At 52.8% G+C, this 22936-nt stretch overlaps 1 protein-coding gene across 2 annotated transcripts in view; it reads left to right on the top strand.

The window, feature by feature from the left end:
- Positions 1–1499: 1499 nt before the first annotated feature.
- The window catches only part of SH3PXD2A (SH3 and PX domains 2A), a 235545-nt gene continuing 214108 nt past the window's right edge, over positions 1500–22936 (top strand). Inside the window, exon 1 of one of the 2 annotated variants that reach the window (XM_045878755.3) lies at positions 1500–2048. In XM_045878755.3, the coding sequence (XP_045734711.1) occupies positions 1977–2048 (72 nt within the window). In that variant the 5' untranslated portion in view covers positions 1500–1976. The remainder of the gene's footprint in view (positions 2049–22936) is intronic. The other variant, XM_045878753.3, reaches the window with a different exon arrangement.

Here is a 22936-nt window from a genome sequence, read left to right as displayed (position 1 = left end):
TACAAACATGAATTGAATTCCCTTACTCTCTCTTCTGTCTCTTAATGTCTTATAAACTAGCACAGAAGAGGTGCTTAGTCGATGCATTATTTGTTTTTGAAATGTCAAAATCCATACCAGCTAATTGTGAAAAACAAAGAACGCAAAACTATGCCCACAGGAGTTACTACTATGCCCACAGGAGTTACTACTGCTCAGAGTTTGGAGTATATGGAGGAAGGAATCTTAAAAGACCATTTAGTTCAGGACCCGCATTTGACAAATGAGAACCTTAAGGTGACTCTAATACCTGTGGCATTAAGTTAAGTGATTTGCTCAAGGTCAAATATTTAGATAGTGGCATCCCTTGGTGTTCTAGCATCCTTTATCAAGAAGGATGAATAGTGGGGTACTCTGTACCAAGCAAATGTGTGGATAATCTTAGACTGGTACATGGGTTCTGACAGTGCAGGGAAGAAACTGTTAATACAATAAGGTCATAAAACTCTTTGTCCCCATTTCAGATGTTTCACATTGGTCCATGGTCACAAAGCTTTATTGTGTTTGTGAAACAATAGAATTAATTGTGAAAATACTACCTCTTTAAATATTTGAAACTAGAATGAAAAAGAATAGATGAAATAGACCGGGAGGGGGTGTAAATTCAATTAAATAGTAATTGTGCTCCGAGTCCCTGGATGGACAAGTGGCCACAAGTCAGTTTTCCAGACCAGAGGGAGAAGTGGTGAGAAATCCAGAGCCTGGGGCCAATGATGAACAGGGGTGTAGGTGGGGGGGCCAATCTAGTGGATTTTCCCACCATTGGGTGGTCCCTTCCCTCCTCGCCCGCCTGGGGAGGGTCCCAGGGGAGCCCCGGGCTTAAGGCGGTGGTGTTATGCAGAGTCTTGTAACCTCACTGGTAAATGATGTCACAGGTTAGTTACACGGGCCCAGATCGATGGATGACTCAGGCAGTGGATCGATCACATTTCCGGGGAGAATTCACCCTTTGTGACCCGCAGGGGGGCAGGTGGTTTATCAAAAGAGGCTCTGGTTTGAAGGGTTTAATGCCGGCCCTTTCCCCATTCCCGTCTCCTCCTCGGGGAGCCAGGGCAGTAACAGCGGGGTAATAAACTACTTTTCATTACAAGGATCTGGGGATATGAGTGGGAGGGGGACGTAAAGGTGGGGACAAAAAGGCACAAATCCGCTCCAAGACGGAAAGCCAGGACGGGGGCGCGCTGGGTTCACTCCCCCCGCCCCTCCTCCCTCCGAAGCCACCTCGAGTTTCTGTGCCGGGCGCAGTAGCCCAGCGCCGTGCCAGGCCGCGGGCTGCGCTCTGCGCTGGGTGGGGGCGCGCCGGCGCACCCTGGCCTCCCGGGCCGGGCTGCAGCCCCCTCCCCGCCGCCCCGAGCCCCTCCCCCGGGCCTGGAGCCCCTCCCCGCGCTCTTCCCCTCTCTCCCCTCCCCTCCCTTCCCTTCCCGGCCGGCCGGGCCCTGCCTCCGCCTCCTGCGCCCACAGCCTCAGCCAGCGCCGAGCCCCCTGGAGCCGGAGCGCGGCCAAGGGGCGCCGCCAGCCCCTCCCCAGCGCGCTGACAGCAGGCTCCGGGGCCCCCGCCCCGTCCCCTTGCCGGCGGGACACACCCCCGCCCCTCCTCCGCTCCGCCAGTTCCCGCCGGACCCACGGGGCGGCGGACGACGGAGAGAGCGGGCGGGCGAGGCGGAGAGCGGCGGCGGCGGCGGCGGCGGCGGCGCGGGAGGGAAGGGGCGCGCGGCAGGCCCACGGGGAGCCGCCCGGGGCGCACGGAGCCCGCCTGCCCTCCCGGACCGTCCCCGCCCCGGGGCCGTACCTGGGAGCGCCGGGAGCCCGGGCAGCGGCGCGCCGGGCCGGAGTGGCGGGTGGCCCCGGGACCCGGGAAGCGGGACAAGAAGAGGGAGCCCGACCGGGATGAGAAGGTGACGCCGCTGGAGGGCGCCACTCGCTTTGTGGGGGGGAAGATGCTGGCCTACTGCGTGCAAGATGCCACGGTGGTGGACGTGGAGAAGCGGAGGAACCCCTCCAAGCACTACGTGAGTACTGCCCCTACCGACCCCTGCGGGGGGTTGGCCAGAGACCCCCCCCCCGGCAGACCCCCCCCGGGGGGCCCCTCGCCCCACCCGCTAAGTCCCGGAGCTGAGTGCCCACAGGGCAGCCCTTGGCTGTGGAGTTTCTTCGCAGGGCTGTGATCTCCAGGGAAGCCTTCTCTGTCCTTTCTCCACTCCCCCCGCCCCCCGTTTTCTTTTTTTGGCATTGGAATTGGCAAGTGGCTGCCCTTGTCTGTTACAACGGTGAAGTCATCTGTCCGCCGGAGCTTTGATGGATGGTGGGGGGAGCTTTCGTCAAACCCTCGCTGAGAAGCTCGGTTGGGAAAGAGCATCTCCCTGGCCCTCCCTGGGGCTTGAGTCGCTCACGCTGACACGGACCGTGATGCTTTCAGAGGCTCGCCCAGGGGAAGGAAGCCTGGCGCTGTGCTCCCACGTTTGCCCTGGGCTCTGCCTCCCTAGGCCTGGATCTGCGGGCCGAGGGAAGCCGCCGCGCCCCCTGCCCCACCTCCACCCTCAGCCCCGAGCTTTGGTTTCCTTCTTAAAGTCATTGTGTTCGTCGGTGTGAGGAGAATTGTGGCTTTTCCTTTTATCCCTTCTCTGGACGTGACCCTTAACCGGGTTCATTTCCTCTTAAGTGATGCTCCGTCTCCAGACACGAGGAGGCAAATGTTTGCTGTGGTCTCCAAGGAACGGCCGGCTGCCCCTCCCCCTTCCTTCCCCACAATTAATGAGAAGGGGCTAAGGTTGATTGAGCTGAGCTCCGGGGTCTGTGTGACGCGTCCCCCTTTCATCTCAGCCGGTCCTGTCTTCCCATCCTTGGCACCTTAGGAAGTAAACATGGTGTCCTTAATGGCTGAGGACGCCTGTCTGAACTGCTTTGCTCCTGTACTTGAGATAGAAGAGACAGCCAGGCACCCAGAGCAGAAGGACTGCATCTTGTTTGCAAATTAGGCACTTAAAGGAGTATTTAGAATGCTCAAAGCATTAATTTAAACAATTAAAACAGCTTGTAGGTTGCTGCCCTAGACTGCGCATTGATGTCTGAGAAATGCCTTTCATTTCCCTGTTGGAAGAGGGCTGGGGTTTGTGCCAACGTCAGCCTCAGGCTACTCTTTCTGTCTTTATCACCAATAGCTCTGAACTTTGGGTTTGTTTTTTGTTTTGTTTGTTTTGTTTGTTTGGAGTGGAGTAAATGGGCCTGGGCTCAGACTGGAGAGGAGGTAAGCTAAGGAGTCTGGTTCCTGGACCAGACAGAGAGGTGGGTGCCCATGGGAGAGTTGTTCCTTTTGTGATACCTGGCTCAGCAAGCAAGCACCTTCAATTCAAGAAAGCTGCCATTTCAAGAAAGCTCCTTTTGGAGGACTTGGGCCAGTGTGTGGTCACCCTACTCCAGGTACAGATGTCCCTTTGCACATCCCAGCACTTAGTATCAAGTCGGCCTTCCTAACCGTTTTGCTCAAATGTCACAAGCTAAGTTTTAGGGGTTCTGTTTTCTAGTTCTCAGTTAAGCCTGGCCCTATGTTCAACAGATGGCACTCTCTGCTGGGACCCAGGCAGCTGCTTTCTCCCTGCTCTTGATTTTAGGTGAAACTGCACATCTTAGCTCTGACCAGTGATGCCCGAGATTACAAGGTAGGGTACGCTGGCAACAAGCCAGAAATGTTGCTAAAGCAACTGGGAACCCACTGCAGACAGTACGGAAAGGTGGTTAGCTGTGGGGCTCTGAGGCAGAGGGTCAGCCACTAGCTAGCTTTGGGACTTTGGGCAGGTTATTTAAGCTCTGCGGGATTCAGGGTTCCTCATTGTTGAGGGGGGGATGATAAGAGTACCTATGTCGGGCGCCTGGATGGCTCAGTTGGTTAAGCGACTGCCTTCAGCTCAGGTCATGATCCCAGGGTCCTGGGATCGAGTCCCGCATCGGGGTCCCTGCTCTGCGGGGAGCCTGCTTCTCCCTCTCCCACTCCCTCTGCTTGTGTTCCCTCTCTCGCTGTGTCTCTCTCTGTCAAATAAATAAATAAAATCTTAAAAAAAAAAAAAAAGAGTACCTATGTCATAGGGTTGTCTGGAGAATTAAGTGAGATCATCCATGAACAGCACTTAGCACAGTTCCCGGCGTATTAACAGGCACTCACTAAATGGTAGCTTATTGTTGGTGAGATTCTGACTAAGAAAGCACTTTTGGAAAGCAGCTATTAATGGTCTGGCAAGAAAGAAAGAAAGATTTTGGGTTTTAAGATTGACAATAACTTGTTCTATGTGAGAAACACAAAAGAAGTCCTGTCTAATTCCCTTGAAATGATCATTTCCTCCCTTTTTATGGACAGTGTTTCCCAGGACATCTCTGCTTCCCATGTAAGAATCGACATTATGTTTGGGGCAGGGAGTGATGTCACTGAACAGCTGGGGCCATGCAGAGCTCTAAAGTAAGTTTGTGGAAAACAATTAAAGGAGAAAGTGTTACATGTTGTGGAATTGTGGAGCTGGCAGGACTCCTCAGGCTCAATCCCTCATTTTACAGATGGGGAAACTGAAAACCAGAAGGGGTAAAGTCACTTGCAACACAGCTCTTAATAGCACCTGGGTTTGCCTGGCCTTTTGCCCATGGTGTGGGTTTTGTTCATCAAAGTACCCTAAGTCTGGTTGGAGTTGACTAGGTGATCTGGTGGAAATCTGGTGATCGTCAGAGGTTCCTACATATTTGGGGCATCAGTGGGACATAATATAAGGAGAGGGGGCCCCATAATAGAAAGTGTCAGCCGGGCTCAGAGGGGCAGGAGGAGCAGGTTGGGGGAGCTTGCGCCTCTGAAGCTTAGGATCTCCTCCTCTCTTGGCCCTTGCACGGTGGACGCCACACACCAGAAGGTCAAGTGTTCTGGGTAAGGTACTCTGGTGCACCCAAGTCACAGATGTTCTGGAAGCCCTCTGCGCTGGAGAAGCATGCCCCCTTCCCGCCTCTCCTCCACTGACGGTGAATTCTTAGTCTGTGGTTTGGCAAATTGCAGAGCAGAGAGGTTTTATGGGATGTGCACGTTAGCTGGAGCTGGCTGACGGGAGGCCTGGGGCCCAAGCAGGAGGGGCTCTGCTGGCTCCAGAACACTGGGAACACACTGCGAAGTTTTCCTCAGGACATCCAGCAAAGGGTGTGCTTGTCTCCAGGACGAGGGGCGCTGCCTGAACACCAAGGGTCTGTTTATGAAAGACGGGCAAGTGGCTTCTATCATTTGGATGGTGCTGTCAGCCCTTGCTTCCTTCCTCTCTGCCGAGCCCCTGCTTGAGTGGGGCTTGGGGAAAGTGGGCACCTGCTGCTTAGGCCAGGCTTCCTGGCCTGGAGTTGGGTTCCTCTCTTAGCTCTTCCGAGCTGCGCCTGGCTGGGGAGACCTTAGGTAAAGTGGCTTTGGCCTCAGGCTACTTGTCTTTCAAATGGTCCTGAAATGCTGGATGCAACCTGCAGATAACTTCATTTCAAAGTCTTCCATAAGGCTCCTAGTGCAGGTTTACCATAATTCTTTGCACTCACACGCGTGTGTGGGCGTCTGTCGAGTCCTTCGGTGGTGGAGAGAAGTTCGTTTCTCTAGAACAAACAGATTGTTTGTTTGGATTTGGGAGGCATTGTGCTTTTAGAGTGGTTTCCTTTCCTGATTATTTCAGACAAGTATCAGTCATGAATGTTCTGATCCTCTCCAGGACTCTTTAGGGAATGTAAATAATAGCCAGTGTTAGTAGTTGGTGCGTTGGTGGTGGCACGTGCTTAATATGTGTGATTTCGTGGATTGTGACAGTTCATTGAATGTACCCTAATGCACCCTAACCCAGGGTAGGTTCTGTGAGTTCTTTAGACAGTTGGGTGAACTTGGAGAGGTTGGAGATTGCCCGGAGTCTCCCAGTTAGGACAAGGCAGATCTTCGTAAACTCAGGTTAGCTTGCCTCCCAAGGAGGATATGAATCTAAAACGGGGCCCTTTCATCAGCTTGAGTCAGGGTGGGGAGGCCAGGCTCAGGCTTGCTTGTCCTCGCGAGAGCAGTGCGGGGTGTCCTGGAGGACCGCCTCACTGTATGGGACGTTCACCTCATACTACGGAGGTGAGTTTGTGAAGGCAGTGGAGGGCGAGCACGGTGAGGCGGGGAGAACGGAGCAGATCCAGGATGATGGCTGGTCCCCGCTATTACGGGAGGTGATAATTTAAGAATCAACACTGTGGAAATAGTACATTCTCCTGTGTGTTTAGATCATCGAAGAATTTGGTCTTGGTCCTGGGAGTACATTTTTAGGAATTGGCTCCAGACCCATTCATTTCTCTGCCCTTCAGTTTTTCTCTGAGCCCTTAGAGTGTGGATCCAGCATTATGGGAGGAAGGACATGCAGCTGCAGAAAGGGCCTTGTCGGGGCCGGTTCCATTCCCGAACGAGTATTGTGGGGCAGATCAGGGTTCGAATCCAGCCTCTGGCCCTTCCTGGCTGTGCCACCCTGGGGCCGGCCACTTTGGGCCTCAGTTTCCTGACTCGTAACCTCACAGGACTTTTGGAAAATTGAGATAATTTCAGGTAGACTGTTCTACTTAGTACCTGGCCCCTATCAAGCACGTTCAGGGTACACTAGTTTCCATCTGCTGTTCCTTCCGTCTGGCGATCACCAGAACGCTAGAGTTCGCTTAGGACCTGGTAGGTGAAGCTGAGAGAAAAGGAAAGGCTGAGGCGAAAAGGAAGGACCAGCTGCTCATAGTGGGATGGGAAATTGGGCGACATGCCCCGTGGAAAACACCCAACACACAAGAGAAACAGATAAACAAGGAACAGCTGTTCAGACCTGGAGGGCTTCCTGGAGCCGATCTAGTGGGGCCTGCCTGGTAAGCTGGGCAGGAGAAGGGAAGGGACTTGGGTTGAAGGAGAGGAGTAAAGACACGGTGGTTCAGTAAGGGCAAGGTCACAGTAGGACGCTAGCCCCAAGGTCAGTGCCGCACATGGGTTAGGGCTCCTGCTTGCTCTCTTTTTCTCTCTTTGTCTCTCTCTATCTCTCCCTCTGACACACACACACACAAGAAAAGTTTCTTCTCCTTCCAAGGAGGCAAGTGATCCAGGGGTGATTCACAGGTCTGACAAAGCTTCCTGCTCATGGAAAACCAACCACATCCTACTGGCCGTTGGAACAGGGAGCACAACCAGCCATGTATCACGACCCTTTTGGGAGCTGAGTGAGGGTTTGGGGGGACAAATCAGGATTGCAGTCACCGTGTGTGGTGGCAGGCAGAGGGGAGGTGAAGGGAAGGGAAAATAAGCCTATTTGATGTCATAGGAGACTGATTCCAGCTCCAGAAATATAAGTGCCAGCCACTGCATTTTCCAAAGAGATATTCCGGGGCCAGCAGAGGCCACGAATTAGAGGAGTGTTGGGACTGTTGGAAATTGCCTTCTAATTTCCTCAGCCTGAGTCACTGACCAGACCAGTTCTTGGCCAGAAAAAAAGTCAAAGAGGCAACTCTGTTCCCTTTTGCCTCCTAATTAAACAAAATCAAACATATATGTACAGTAGTCACACTTACTCCTCTTGAGTTCTGAGAATCCAGGAAAGGGATAATGGTTTAGGACAGGGATCCAGGGAACAGGAAGGACAAGGGGTGTGTGTGGGAAATGAGGTGGAGCTCTGGCTTTGGAAATAGGTTCTGAGCCAGGGCCAGGGCCAGAGGTGTTCTCTGCCATGGCAATTGCCAAAAATAATGGAAGCGTCCAGTAGGGTGATGAGCATTTCAAGAGGTGATTCCCAGAGCTACATGTGACTGTTCGCCGGGGCCAGGCTTTTGCTGCCTGTAGCAGAGTCAGTCACAGGAAAGCAGGTGAGTGGAGAGGTCAAGGGCCTGGACATGGGCACAGGAGGGCCGGAGGGCAAACCGCAGGAAGGCCCCTTTCGCACCCCCAGTAACTGCTAGGTGAGGCACTTTGGCAAGTGCTGAGCAGAGTCCAGTGAGGGTGTCAGGATGCACGGTGAGGAGAGAAGGGGAAGAATCAATATGTGAGGACCTACTATGTGCCCGGCAGTGTGGAAGGTACCTTTCAGACGGCCTTTTCTTTGAGCTACATAGCAACCGTGTGAGGTAGGGAGGTGTTCTCATCCCCACTTTGCAGATGTAGAGATTGAGGCTCAGGGTGTTTTTGTGACTCTCAGAGTAATTGGCAAGGCTGGGATTCTTACCCTGGTCTCTGACACGGAAGTCCGTGAGCTTGCGGCTCTCTTCCCCGTCAGAGCTTGGTCCGTGAGAGAGGGGGATGAACATAACCGAGAGCGGGTAGCTCCCCCTGAGAGGGTGACATGCACGTCTGGAAGGCTGCGTTGCGGGAGAGCACATGGGCTCTGCTGTCCCTGGGCTGGCAGCCTGTCTCCACCACTGGCTACCATGGGGCCCAGCACAAGCTGCCCCTTTCTCCGCAGCTCAGGTTCCTCAAACAAAAAATGTGGGGAAACTAGGACCTAGCTCATAGGGTTGTGGTGATGATTAAGTGAGTTAGTAAGGGTAAAGAGCTTAGAACAGTACCCGGTGTGTGTGAAGCACAACATAGGTATTTGCTTTAATAATAATTAAGTCCTAAAGCTTTTCAGGAGAGGGAGTGCTCTCTGTGAACTGGGGTTTTCAGGGAAGACCGGCTGGGGAAGACAGGCTCACGATGGGCTTTGAGGAGGATTTAGGATTTGGCTGGGAAGGAGTAGGATTTAGGTGGGAAAAGAGGGGAAAGAAGGGCATTCCAAGAAAGGAAAAAGCCAAGGTGCTGGAGGTGGACCAGGCAAGGAAAATGTGGGCAAAACCTATGTGGGGGAGAAGGATGAGGAGGAAGGTCGGGGCCAGCTTCTGAGAGCCTCAAATACCGGGGGAGGTAATTGAGTTTATTGTGTAGACTACTACACAGTAATCTTTGGGAGAATCCTCTTCCCCCAAGGATTGTGGGGGGGAGGGGAAGCTGACTGTCCCTGTGGGGTCCTTCTGGTGGGTCCCAGAGCTGGGGTTGTTCTTGCAGCAGTGGCTGGAACAGAGGTAAGAACTGGAGCCCTTTCTCTAGCTCTGCAGTGGGGACTCTAGTGGGCAGGCCAGAGCCCAGCCCTCTTTGTTTATAGCTCTTACGCAGAGGGGTCAGGCAGTCTCATAAAAGTTGATTGCCCCCCAGATGTCTTGCGGGGGGAAGGGTGGTGGAGGAGGAGGAGGAGGAGACGAGGGAGCAGCATGGAGTGCAGCGTGGAGAGCTGCGGGCGGCTTAGGGCGCCACCCGTGGAGGGCCCTGGCCTGTGGGCCGGTGTGTCGCAGTGGTGTGCCCTCTGGGGTAAATTCCGTCTGCATTCCCCAGCATTGCCGTGGACGCACCCCAGGGGCACGAGAGGGGAAACCCCTAACCTTTTTGTTGTTAAGTAACTTTTAGCTTTTTCTTTTCTTTTCTTTTTATTTATTCTTTTTTTCAGTTACACTCTACCCCCAGCGTGGGGCTCGAACCCACAACCCCGAGATCAAGAGTCTCTCACTTCACCGATTGAGCCGGCCGGCTGCCCCAGGAAACCCCCATCCTTGTAGGGCCTGGGGGCTAGTCCTAAACAGCTTGCTGGGAGCCTAGGTTGTCACCCCAAACATTCACACTAATGTTGCCTTTGACTTCAACATCTCTTTGGCTTTATTTTTATGTTTATTTATTTATTTTTTAAGATTTTATTTATTTTTTGACAAAGAGAGAGACAGCGAGAGGGAACACAAGCAGAGGGGAGTGGGAGAAGGAGAGGGAGAAGCAGGCTTCCCGCGGAGCAGGGAGCCCGATGCGGGGCTCGATCCCAGGACCCCGGGACCATGATCTGAGCCGCAGGGGCCTAACGACTGAGCCACCCAGGCGCCCCGGTTTTAGTTTTCAATACGATGCTTCAAACCGCCTTTTGATTTAAACCTCCGCCACACTGCCAGATAGTCCAGTAAGCCTGATTCTTTAGGGGGAATGTAATAATAAATATAACAGCTAACATTTCTGAATGTTTTCTATGTGCTAAGAGTTTTACATGGAAACTCAAAACAGCCCCCCAAATGCTGGCACCCACGTCGTACTGGTGAGGACGCTGAGGCCCAGAGAGCTTAAATAAATTGCCAAACACCATGCAGCTAATAAGCTGCATATGGAGAGGGGCCCACTCCTCCAAAAGCTGCCCTGTCCCCACAGCCCCTCACGGCCCCTTAATCCCATGTTATACCAGGGGTGACCCGGCCCCAGGGAGATCCCACCTGAGGCCTGGCTGGTTGACTTCCGCAGATGTGAGAACTTCCACATGTCCCTCCCCCTTCTAGATCTCCAGTTCTCCATCTAGAAAATGGGGTGATTGCTTCCTTTCTGGCCCCCCTTGCAGAGGGGAGGGTGGGTGTGACAGTTGCATGGGGAAGGGCTGGGCCCAGGAAAAAAAAAGCTGTGGGGAGGGTCCCAAGTTATCCTCAATCGGGCTTCTTACTCGAGTGGGGCTAGGGATGCTTTGCAAAGGGGAGCTGTTCCTGACCTCTGGGGAATTTTCATACAAGGTTTCCCACCCATGCTACCTCCCCTGAGAAGCCTGGTAGCCAGGGTGGACTAGGTTCACCATAGGCCCTCATTGAAGACATCTTCTAGAAAACCGCCTCTGGGAACTACACTTTGCTTCTTTCCACACCTGTCCTTTTTGTGAATGGGAAGAGACAACTATTTCCAGTCACATCTCCCCCTGCTGTTACCTGAGGGGAGGAAGTGACCTCAGGCGCTGAGTTAGCAAACGGGAAACAGCTGGGTGTTCTGCTCCTCCACTTGGCTCTTTCTCTGGCCCGTTGCTGTCATTTCCCTTTGGCTGGTGAGGAAGCCACCCTCCCCAAGCCTGGGTGGAAGGACGTGGTGGGGTGGGGACAGAGTCCCTTCCTCTGTGTGTGTCAGTGCAGCCTAAATTATGCATGTGGGGCCCTCCAGTCTGTCTCTGGGATCCCTGGAGCCTGGTGGAAATCGATCACTCAACTCTGGGGAGAGAGGGGTGGGTATAGTGAACTTGCAGGTTGTGCTGGGTGGGGTACGGGCTCGAGTAGGTGTGGGCCTATACTTTGGCCTATCCCTAGTGGTCCCTGGTAGGGAGCCCTCACTGTTCCTTTTTTCCGGGGAATATTCTCACTTGGTAATAAAGTAGACCTTGGCTTCTAATTCGTGGACATCATCATCCTACAGCTACCACCCACAGAATTCCTGTTTTATGCCAGGCACTGCTAGGCATTTTACTTATAATCTCTGGTCCCCACACCAGCCCTGAAGGCATGCGTTTTTGTTTTTGTTTTTTTTTAAAGATTTTATTTATTTATTTGAGACAGAGAGAATGAGAGAGACATAGAGCACATGAGAGGGGGGAGGGTCAGAGGGAGAAGCAGGCTCCCCGCTGAGCAGGGAGCCCGATGCGGGACTCGATCCCGGGACTCTAGGATCATGACCTGAGCCGAAGGCAGTCGCTTAACCAACTGAGCCACCCAGGCGCCCAAGGCATGCGTTTTTAACCCCATATTACTCATATGGAAATCGAGGTGCAGAAAGTTCAGGTTGCATTGTTCGGCGCGCACAAAGCCAGGTGTGTTGGACCCCCTGCCCTGGCCTGGGCCTGCTTCACGCCGTCACCGTGCTTTACACACTTGGTCCCTCTCCAGGGCTGCCCCAGGGGTAGCGGGGGCTTCTGCTGCCCGGACATGTTGTCCTTCGTGCAGAAGCGATCTTTGTGGAGAAAGCCTGCCTTGCTGCTTTTGCCCACCTAAGGGTTCTGAGCGCGAAGGGATTGTCCCTGGTGTTTGAAGTGGTTGCTTTGGAAAGTCTTTCATGGTAGGCCCCATTCCGACCCAGCTTTATTCTGTTTCCTGATGGCCCAGACCCAAAGGGCTATTTTAAGGGCCTTGCCTGTGTGGGAGAATTTCTCTTTGTAACAACAGAGAAGGCAGCCTCGCTGGCCTGGCACGGTGCTGGCGGCGGGACTCCGAGAGAGTGAAACTCTTTCCTGAATTCTCTCTCCTGGGCTGGAATCGATTCAGTGAGCACTCAGCACGGTGCCCAGCACCTGGGAGGGACACGGTCACTTGGCAGGGAGGGCAGGGGTTCCAGAGGTGACCACCCAGGGATTTTTGCTGCCCTGAGCCCCGGCGGATTGGCAAACAGGTCCTTCTGTCAGAGTTAAGGTCTATCACAGAACAGTGTCTGAACTTTGGTTCAAGCCGGGATTAATCATTTGCTTCAGTCATCACTCATTGGCAGCCGGAGAAGGGCAGCCTCCTTTCCCCACGGTTTCTGGACGTCGCGGCTCCCAGGCAGGGGAAGTAGGGAAGTTGAGTCAGAGAGTGTGTGTGAGTGGAGCCCTTTCTAGGTGCAGGTCCTGGGCCAGGGCTTCTCGCCCACTGTGTCCTTTAATCCGCACCCACCGTGAGCCCTGGCCCTGTTTTGTACACAAGGCCAGCAAGGCTCAGAGAGGTGCTGCATCTTGCTCTCTCTCACACAGCAGTCAATGAGGTTTGAGCCCAGATCTCTGCAGCAAACAGAGCCTACGATGGGGGGGGGGGGGGGGGGGGGGCGGGGCTGGTTGCTGAGCTCCCTGGAGATTTGATGGGTTGCCTCCAGAGGCCGGGTAGCTAGTTGGGAGTTCTCTTTTTGCTCCTGCCGCCAGCTGGAGGCATCCGTACGCGTCAAAACGAGCTGCACTTCCTCTGCCCTCTCTGTGCCTGTGCTTTGCCCTCTGCTGCGTGCACCCGTGGGGGTCATGGCCATGATTTGTGGCTCTGCCGGGGTATGGAACGCTGAGAGCCTGGCCCTGAGCCTGAAGAAAAGGAGTGGACCCAGAGGCAGTGTGTGGAGCGTGCGTTGCCTGGGAGGCTGAGGACCTGTGGCTTCGTACATGACTTCGTCTCCTGAGGACTTTGAGGCTGGGGGGCTAGGAAGCACACCACGTGGGTCCCCAGATGACACGTAAAGGGTCAGGATTAAACCCTTGGGTCCTCTGCCCCCTCTGACCTCCCCACTGAGCCCCTCCATCAACACATGATATGGTTGGAGCTGGTGGTTGGGATAAGATAACAAACCTCTCGCAGCTGAGACTGAACCCCTGGCAAGGTCTGGCTTCTATTTTGGGATTCAGTTTTTTTTTCCCCTTGAACTCCTATCCAGAGCCACTTTTGGAAGGCCCAGCCCTTCAGATGCTCCAGCTGATGGGGGCTCTACATCCTGTCCTTGGGGATGATGGCTTGGTGGCCACGGCACTGTGGTTGGGAGTAGGGGGGAGTTTAACTCTGGGCACCTGCGGCCTGTGGATTGCTCAGGCTAGACTCGGCTCTGGCAGCCAGAGAGGGCCTCAGGTGCCAGCAGTGGGAATTTGAGAGCAAGAGGCTGGGGGCAGGGCAGCGATGGCCTCGGCTACATGGGCTCCTGCTTGGAAGCCTCTTAGTAGCTTTTCGTACGTCACCAAGTTTCTGCACCTCTGTGGGCCTCAGTTTTCTGATCTGTAAAATGGGAATAACAATACTACCTAGCCGATATGATCGTTACTCTGTGCTGTGCCTGACGCAAGACAGCTGTTCAGTAAATGGCAGTTACTGTTATCATTATTAGCATGGTCTTCCCTCATGGTTTTACTGGGTTTCTGTCACCTTCCAGAAGCTTCCCTGACGTGTCCTCTTACAATATTTCCTGTGTGTGAATTTTTATCATTTCCTGTGTGTGAATGTTTATCATTTTTACTACGCACGTAACATGTAGCAAGAATGGCCTTGGTCGGCCAGCCTGTGGCAGGCCCCTGTCTGGGGTGCCTGGTGGATGGAAAAGCTCCTCGAGGGATGGACCTTGATGTGATCCTCGGTCATCCAGTCAACATTTCAATGTTGACCATGTCCCAACCACTGGGAGCACAGCAGGGCAGATAAAAATCCCTGCCCTTTGGGAGCTTACATTCTGATAGGGGAAGGGAAACAATGAGTAAACCTCTTTTAGGTCAAATATAGAGTGTGTTAGCTGGAGGATAAATGTGGTCTGGAAAGCTAAGCAGGGTGAGGCGGCAGGAGACGGCGGTGGTGGGAGTTGCCATGCTGTTTCCTCAAGGGTGGCCAGGATGTCTCCACTGGACAGTGACTTTTGAGTCAGGTCTGAGGGAGATGAGGAAGGAAGGCATGCAGATATTCAGGGGAAAGTTGTTGAGGGAGACGCCACAGCAAGGGCTAAGTCCCTGAGGTGGGACTCGACCTGGCCTCTCCAGAGAGCAGACTGGCATGACCAAGTGGAAGAGGCGAGGGGGAGAGCCCTGGGCAGTGAGGTCCAGGTCAAGAGGGCCAGGTGGGTCTGTATTCCTCCTGGCAACGGGCACAGTGCTTGCTCAGGACTTGCTGAAGACTGAAACTGCCCAAAAAACTGCAGGGAGGTTGCTCCAGGGGACTGTGTTTGGGGTTTGACCCTGATCCCCTAAGAGGGTCTCTCTGGGGAAACTCAGCAGTGTCATGGACAGGAACTCCAAGACCCCAAAGGCAGTTCACATGTTAGGGTATTTCACTGACCTTGAGTTTGTCCCTACTGTGCACAAGGCACCGTGCTGAAAGCAGTTCCTCCAGATGGGAGCCGGGGTTGGGGGGCGGGGGGTGGGATGCTCCTCCTAAGGCAGCAAGCACCACATCCTTTCATCTTTAACACCTCCTCCCCGTGCTGGCAGAAGGTTTGGATCACAGTAGGTCTTTGATCAGTGGGACAAATACATGGACAAAGCTTCATTCTGTTAAAGCCCCTTTCTCCTACCCCACTCTTACTTTTTTTTAAAGAACCACAGCTTTTAACTTACAACTATAGGGATTGCTTGTTTGAAATTCCAAATGTATATATTCCTATCGATATAATATTGTAAGTGGTGTCAGGCTAGTCCGCCAAAACCTTTCTCATCTGTGAAGTAGATGGAATGATAGCCCCAAGAACCAGATGTCTCCAGTTCATCTGTATATGGGCTAGCCTGGAAACCTAAACTCTGTGTGTTCTATCCAGGAAAACTGGCTTCCAGTGCGCACAGTTCACAGGCTAAATGGGGACGATGATGATTGGCAGCAATATGTGCCAGCCACTTTTTTTTTTTAAGATTTTATTTATTTCCTTTATTTTGTGTTGGGGGGTGTGGGTGGGGGCAGAAGGGCAGAGGGAGAGGGAGAGAGAGAATCTACAGCAGACTCCCTGCTGAGTGTGGAACCCGATGCAGGGCTCCATCTCACAACCCTGAAATCATGACCTGAGCTGAAACCAAGAGTCCGACGCCTAACCGACTGAGCCCCCCAGGCGCCCCATGTGCCAGCCATTCTTGTAGGCACTTTACTCATTTAATCCTTACAACAACCCAAGGAGAAAAGCGCTACTGTGTTTCTTACGTTATTGATAAGAAAATGGAGGCCAGGGCGCCTGGGTGGCTCAGTCGGTTAAGCGACTGCCTTCGGCTCAGGTCATGATCCCAGGGTCCTGGGATCGAGTCCCGCATCGGGCTCCCTGCTCTGCGTGGAGCCTGCTTCTTCCTCTCCCACTCCCCCTGCTTGTGTTCCCTCTCTCGCTGTGTCTCTCTCTGTCAAATAAATAAATAAAATCTTTAAAAAAAATTAAAAAAAAAAAAAGACAAGAAAATGGAGGCCAAAGATCAGAGGCTAAGGAAGAGGCAGAGCAGGGCTCCAGAATTCTTCGGGAAACCTCTTCCTTCCTGGCCTTTCAGGGAATCCTGCCAGCCAGCCTTGCCACAGCCCAGGTCGGCCATCTGGAGAAGACCTTACGTGCAGGACGTTTGTCATGAGGTGTCCTCTACTCGGCAAGAATGGAGTTAACGAGTATCAGAATCAGGGAACCAAAGCCATGGGTGGCCAGCAGGAGTGGCCCCTCTTTGTTCCCAAGACAGGAAAAACCATTTGTCCCTGGAACCCGACCCTGCAGGGGGTGGGTTTGCAGTGTGTGGGTTATCTTCCTGGGCCATTTACAAGTCCAGCACATGGGGCTGGGGAGGGAGGGGAGGTGGGGAACACTGTGTGTGCTGGTGGAGGCCAGATTAGAGTGTCTGGCAAGATGTTTCTGACACCTAGACCATTTAACTCTCTGCAAAGCCCAGCAGGTGGCTGGGCTGTTGCTTTAGCTAGGAGGGGGGCACCCTCCCCACCCTGCCCTGCTGAGTGTATTGTTGGAATGACGTGGGTCCTAACCAGTCTGTTCCCTCCTTCCGGGCCCCAAAATAAACAGCAGCTGTTGGCTACATCACCTCTGTCGCCTGCCAGTCTGTCAACAGCGCCTGGCTCTCATTGGCCCTGCCCCTTCTGGGTATAATGGCCTGGGGCGTTGGGGGCCCATTGGCTTTGCCCTACCGAGCCTGCCTTGCTAGCCAGCTGGTGTGCCCTGGCGTGCCCTCTTCCCAAGCATCGCTGGCCTCTTGGCCACCCACTGGCACTCTCCCTTCCTGCCCTGCAGTGAGGCAGGTCCTCATGGTGGCCACAGACTCAAGCTCGAGTCTGACGTCCATGTGGCTCCTGGCTCTGCCACTCAGTCGGTGACCTTGGGTAACTCTGAGCCTCCGTTTCCTTCTCTGTAGAACAGGTGATGGTCTGTGATCACAGCAGAGGGGTATGAGCAGTGCTACGGCGGCAGCTGGAGTGGAATCACTGAAGCCAGATTGCCTGACTCGAATCATACCCTTGCCACTCAGGAGCTTCATGACCTTGGGGGAGGTGCTGAAGCTCTTCACACCTCAGTTTTCGCATCTGTACAATGGGGATAATAAAAACATCCCTCAGGCTGGTGGTGAGGAGTAAGTGGGTTAATACAGGTAAAGCCCTCAAATGGTGCCAGGCATTATGGTGCCTGTTCTTACTGGCAGGTAAGGCAGGACATCCCCTCAAAGAATCAATCCTGCGTGCAGATCCGAGAGCCGACAGAACTACTCTCCTTCTAACCTGACTTCTGTGTGGCGCTGCTAATTTGCTTGGCTTTGTTTCTAGCCTGAATTCGGCACTTACACTTGAGGGGCTGGGGGTGGGGGTAGAGCTGGTTATAAAGCAGGACGGAGGCTTGAAAATGGAGAGCTGGGATTTCTATTCTACTTGGCAGTGGTTCTGCTGATGTAATGTAAGAAATGGAAAGAAGACCGAGTCTGTGGCCAAGGACTGCCTCCAGCTGTGGGCAGATCCCCTCTGGGGTTGACTCGTTATCTCTGTTCATGTGTGAGCCCCAAGATGTTCTTCCATATGATCTCTACAACCTCCCCACGGACCAGCCTGCTTTGGCTTTGCCCTGGCTCCATACTCTGGGAAACTCTTGTTATCTTTGGCTTTCTCTTGAATGTATCCTCCCTTTTGGAAAGATTATACTAGGAACCCCCATTAGAGCATCTAGACCAGAAAGTCATGGTTCTGCAAAAGAAGAAAAAAAGCACCCGATCCCAATTGTGTTGGGTTGCAGTGCCAGGTGCCACTGTGAGGGCACCAGCCCCCCAGTAAAGAGACCCCCACTCAGGATGGAGCATTTGCACTGTCTCCCCAGGAGCCTGCTCCTTTAAGAGAGGTGTCCTGTCTGGGTGTGGTACCCTGTCTTCTCCATGCTGCCTTTGTCAATTCTTGTCCAAGGAGTGAGGTCAACTGCGGTTTCATTCCCAACATCTGGGGATGTCACCTTCTAATAGGCAGTGAAGAGAGTGAGTCCGCACCATTGAAAGGAAAGTAGCAAAGGAGTTAGAGCCGTGGCTTCGGAACCAGATTGCCCAAGTTCAGATTTTAGCTCTGCCGTTGATTTCTGTGAGGCCTCGGGCAAGTTGCTGAACTTCTCTGCTTCGGTTTCCTGTTGTAATATGGGGCTAGTAGCAGTGCCTTCCTCATTGCTGGGGGGATTACACGAGACCATGATGATCAGAGCACTTCTAAGCGTGCCTTGGAGAGAGGCAGTGCCACCTAAGCGTCCCTGTCATTATCTGAGCCCGGAAGTCGAGTCTGCTTCCCATCAGCCTGGAACCTCTGGGGCCTGCTGCGTGTGTATTCAGAGCCCGTGAGAGGCCCATGGGGTTTGTGATGGAGGCATCTTGGATGGGGTTTGTGGCCCGTTCTAGAGAAAGAGGAGTGTAAAGATTCGGATCAGCAGGTGATTGAAGGCCGGCCCCAGCATTCCCTAGCTGAGTGTCTGCGGAGGAGTAGCTTCACCCCCCAGCTCAGTTTCCTCAGCCAGCAGTGCCCGTGCCCTCCTCGTCGGGTCACTAATGAGAACCCGAGATGGTGTAAGGTATCCAGTAGTCACTCCACACAGTAGCCACGTAAGCAGCTTCAAGGCTTGGCAAGGATGGTCAGTCCAGGCTGGCTTTGCTGGCTGCGAGCCTTGTATTACACTCTTTTCTGCATCTCTTGCATGATGAGCAGCCTCTGGGTGTTTATGGCGGCCGGCAGGGCGGCCCTTGCAGAGTACCTTCGGCTGGTACAAGCCGTGTCCCGGCTTGCGGAGCTCACAAACTTCATCTCTGCCACTGAGGGGCCCTCTAGGAAGCAATATGGTCTCCTGCCTGTTCCACAGATGACGGAAGTCTCAGAGAGGCTCATGGCTTCTGTAAGTACAGAGGACACTGTTGATGCCCCATCCGGTATCCCCTGGGCTCACCTGAGTTCAGCTGCAGCTGGGACCTCCTGTCCCCACCTCACCTCTTTGTGTGAGGGCTTTCTCCAGCCCGTGGCACCACAGAAGCTTGCTCTGCCCAAGCATGTGCACTTGAGGAGGGGCAGGAGCGGGGGCGAGTTTTCATCCCAGGAGGTTGCCCTCAGGTGGTGGGGATAGGAGTTGGTGTCTCCACTGCCTGCTCTTCACTGGGAGGATTCTGAGGTGAGTTCCAGCCAGAACATCAGAAGATCCCCAGCAGGACTGAGCCTCAGATGCCCACAGCAGTGACCTGCCCATTAACCCACTTTATTGGCCTTTATCCTCTCCTGGCCTCGCTTTCCGTACTTCCTCACCTGGGGTTTCTAGAATCGTCTCCCTAACAGGCACGCTGCACCCACGGCCTTGTCTTAGAGTCTGCTTTGGGATGAACCCAAACTATGATAGCAAAACTTCTCCCGCTAGCAAGTGGTGGAGCTAGGACTGGAAACCTCTGTCTGCGACTCAGTCCCCCAGGCCATGCTGTCTTTCTGGAGGTTTCTGGGGTTCTTGTTATAGAGGAGTCAGAAAGGGTCCTTGTTTGATGTAGGTCTTTTTGGCTAATAAGAGGGCAGTTTCTGGAGTGAATCAGAGTGGACAAGGCTGAAGAATACTTATCCATACCACAGCTTCTAGAGGGGCTCATCAGGGAGGGAGCCCAGTCAATGCAGACATCACGGAGAGAAGTTTCGCCTTGGAGACGGGACTCTGACCTTATATGGACTTGCCCCAGGAGAGAGAGAAACAAACAAGGGACTTAGGGATAAATAGAAATCAAGTGTCTCTATCCATAGAGATAGGTCAGGCTGGGAGAGGCAGCGTAAGTGTCTGAGGAAACAAGGTTGGGGGCTGTTAGCCTTTCTGCCGCAGGTGCAAGGGGACAAATGTGAGCGAGATGCTCTGGGGTTTGTTGTCAAATTTCTGTCTGTATCTGGCTAGTTGTATCTGCTGTCATCTGGCTGGTTGGCAGGGATTTGGACATTATGAACATTAAAGCTTCTTGTGCCGATGTTTGAAATTATGGCAAGACTGGGTGTCCTTATAAGGGAGAAAAGGAGTGTGTGTGTGTGTGTGTGTGTGTGTGTAGTGCATGTGTATTTGGGGATGTGTAGTATACCTGTGAGTGTTGGCAGGTTTGTGCATGTGGTGTGTGTGTGTTTGTTTATGTGTGCACGTTTGGGTATGATATGTTTTGTATGTTGTGTCATTGTCCATCAGGCATATTCCTGGGCCATCTTTTATCCTTGAGAACTCCTTCCAGCCAGGCTAGGGGATCCAAGAAAACTCAGATGGTATAAAATCGTCTCCTAGATCCTCACATATACTTACAAAAACTACCTTTCCTCCTTTTTCCAGTGTCTCTTCTGTCAGGCAGGTTCCCACAGACCTCACCTCACTCTTGCAAAAGAAACATCAAGTTACTCCCATTTTATAGGTAAGGACACTGGGAATCGGGAAGTGTAAGTCACTTACTCAAAGGTGTCACAACCAGGAAGTGGCAGAGCTGGGAGCTGACCAGCCTCTTAAGTCCTACCTTCTCCTGCCTCCTTGATCTGAGAAGGGTGAGCTGGGAGGTGGGATTCCGTGGTGGCTCTGGCTCGGCAGGAAGGGCTGTCCTGTCCTCTGGGAAACATGCTCTGGAAACCTCGCTTCCAGCCTCAGCAGAGGCCATGGAGGAAGAAGCTCCAGAGCAGGACGGCTGGTGGGGGGATGCTGCGTGAGGCTGGTGTAGACGTGCTGGGGGACCCAGTCCCAGCACGGAGGTGTTGTGATCTGTAGCGGGGTAAAGATGGAGGAGGGACTGCACAAAAGCCAGGGAAGGATGGAGAAGGGGCATGGAGGAAGTGAGAGTAGTCTTTGAGATCACCTCCCTGGGCCTCACCGAGAGGGTACTATAGAAATTTTAGTCCAGTTAGGAAACTGACACCTACATTTCATCCCCCAAGAGCCCATCCCCCTCCTGGTTGTTGGCAGTGAGGTTTTGTGTCCAGATGAGCGGACATGGGGCAATGCATATCTGTCAGTGTTACCTGCTACGTGATTGGCCTGCTAACAGGCACGGGTAGGGTCTGGATTCCTGGAAGGAAAAGAGGGTGGACATTTCGTCAGTGCGAGTTCTTGGCAGACAGAGGCCGTGGGGCCACTGGGATTTCCTGGTTGCTCTCGTCCATGAGAGCTCACATCAGGACAGTGGGAAATCCCACGGACTCTGCAGCCCCAGATGCGAGTCTGTATGGGCCATTTGGGATTTACTCATGGGGCTCAATTCTCTTTGGTTCCCCAAGCTGCTGGGAGAGGACCCCCCTGGTACCCAGCCAGCTCGATGACTCCAACTAGTTCTTCGGGAGCAGACAGTTCTGGCCAGTGTCCCTGAGAATCTTAAAGGGCCATCTCTGCCCCACCCACGTGTCCCTAACATCAGCCAAGATGGACCCTGGGAAGCAGGCGGACTCACCCAAGGCAGCCTGAGCAGCACAAATTTTCCATAATCATCCTCTGATAACTTCCGAGCCCTAATGCTAGGTATATTAGGTATTATCTAATACAGTGTCAACCCTTGTGGATTTGTTTGGCTCTCTGCTGACTTGGATTAGGGTGTGGTGTAGTGCAGTAATTAAAGGGACTCAGAGCCCCCTACAGGCCATGTGACTTTGGGAAAATTATTTAATCTCCCTGAGCCTCAGTTTCCTCATCTGTAACATGGGGATAATGAAAGTAGCACAAACTCCTAGAGTTGGTGGCGTAGAAGCATTATTATGGTAACATCTCAGGCAGCAGTGGGAGCTCACATTGGTGCTGTTAGACCCCCTCCCTTTTGGGAACAGCTTTATTGAGATATATTTCTCATACCATACAACTGACCCATTTACAGTGTATAATTTAGTGGCTTTTAGCATATTCACAGGATTGTGCAACCATCACCACAGTCAATTTCAGAACATTTTCATTACCTCCAAAAGCAAGAATGCTTTAGCCATCACTTACAAACCCCCTCCTCCAGTTGGTCCCCAGCCCTTGGAAACCATGAATTTCTTTTCTAACCCTATGGATTTGCCTGTTCCATGTGGTCATTAGTGATTGGCTTCTTTCACTAGCATAATGGTTTCAAGGTTCATCCACCATCAGCCCTTTCGATGGCTTGTAGGGTGAGCTGGGTTCATTCCCTGTGGTGGCTGAGGAGCTCTGGGCACAAACCCTCACCGTGGCCTCGGCAGGGCTGGCCCGTGGTCCTGAATGCAGGATCCACTGGAGCATTTCCTCTCCCGACCCTGTGGGGCATATGGATTTTCTCCCCTACCTCCGCACCTTGAAGCTGGCTGAGGCTGGTTCTTGTAGGAAAATGTTGAACTTGCCTGCGGTTTATTCCTGTTACTTCCTCTGGCCTGGTCAGCAACTTGGGGGAAGGGTGGAAACTGTGCAAAGCCTTTACTGATCTGTCCCCCAGGGACTCTTTCCGGGAGGAATGGGGAGAGAGGATAAAAGCATCTCTATTTGTTTTTAATGTTGACTGACTCCCCAGCCCCCTTACCAAGTTCTGGTGAAAGTTGCCGGGTTTCTGGTCAGCCTCTTCCCTTGAGACGTAGGGTCATGGGACTTCTCTCTTGGGGGCAGCTGACGGGGAAGTTGCCAATTGCTCTGGAGTATTCTGTGTGTGAAGTCAGACTGCATTTGTCTCCTCTAGCTAGAGCTGGTCCACTGCAAAACTGGTGAGTCTGGGAGGGAGGTGTTGAGCAGCAAGTAACAAAATCCCAGCTAAAACGGTCTTAAACCGTATGGAAATTTATTATCTTACTTTCAGCAAAGTTCAGAAGTAGATAGCAAGAAATGATCTCTCCCCCATTAATGAACATTTGGATTGTTTCCAACTTTTTTTTGCTATTGTGAACAGTGCTGCCCTAAACATGCATAATATCTTTGGGAATTTGGGCTACTATTTTTGTAGGATACATTATTGAAGAGACATTGATGGGGAAGAGAATCTGGGGGTTATGTCTGGTAGGTCTGTCCACATTTTAACCCATTCTTCTATTCCATCTGTATCTAAATCCATACAACGAGAACTGGTATTTACAAGGAAGGCCCTTGTGCATTCCTGGTGTTTGTGAAATTAATTCAAGAGCATCGTGTTCTCTTGCAATTTTTTTTTCAACTTTGTTGTCCGGTATCAGGCTAAAGTAATGTTTAAAAGCAAAAGATGCAAAAAAAAAAAAAAAAAAAGGCAAA

Source organism: Mirounga angustirostris, unplaced genomic scaffold, assembly GCF_029215605.1.
Source record: "Mirounga angustirostris isolate CCGP_5_RB_7025 unplaced genomic scaffold, mMirAng1.0.hap1 SCAF_6, whole genome shotgun sequence".
Lineage (NCBI taxonomy): Eukaryota > Metazoa > Chordata > Mammalia > Carnivora > Phocidae > Mirounga > Mirounga angustirostris.
This window is presented reverse-complemented; position numbering and strand designations above follow the sequence as displayed.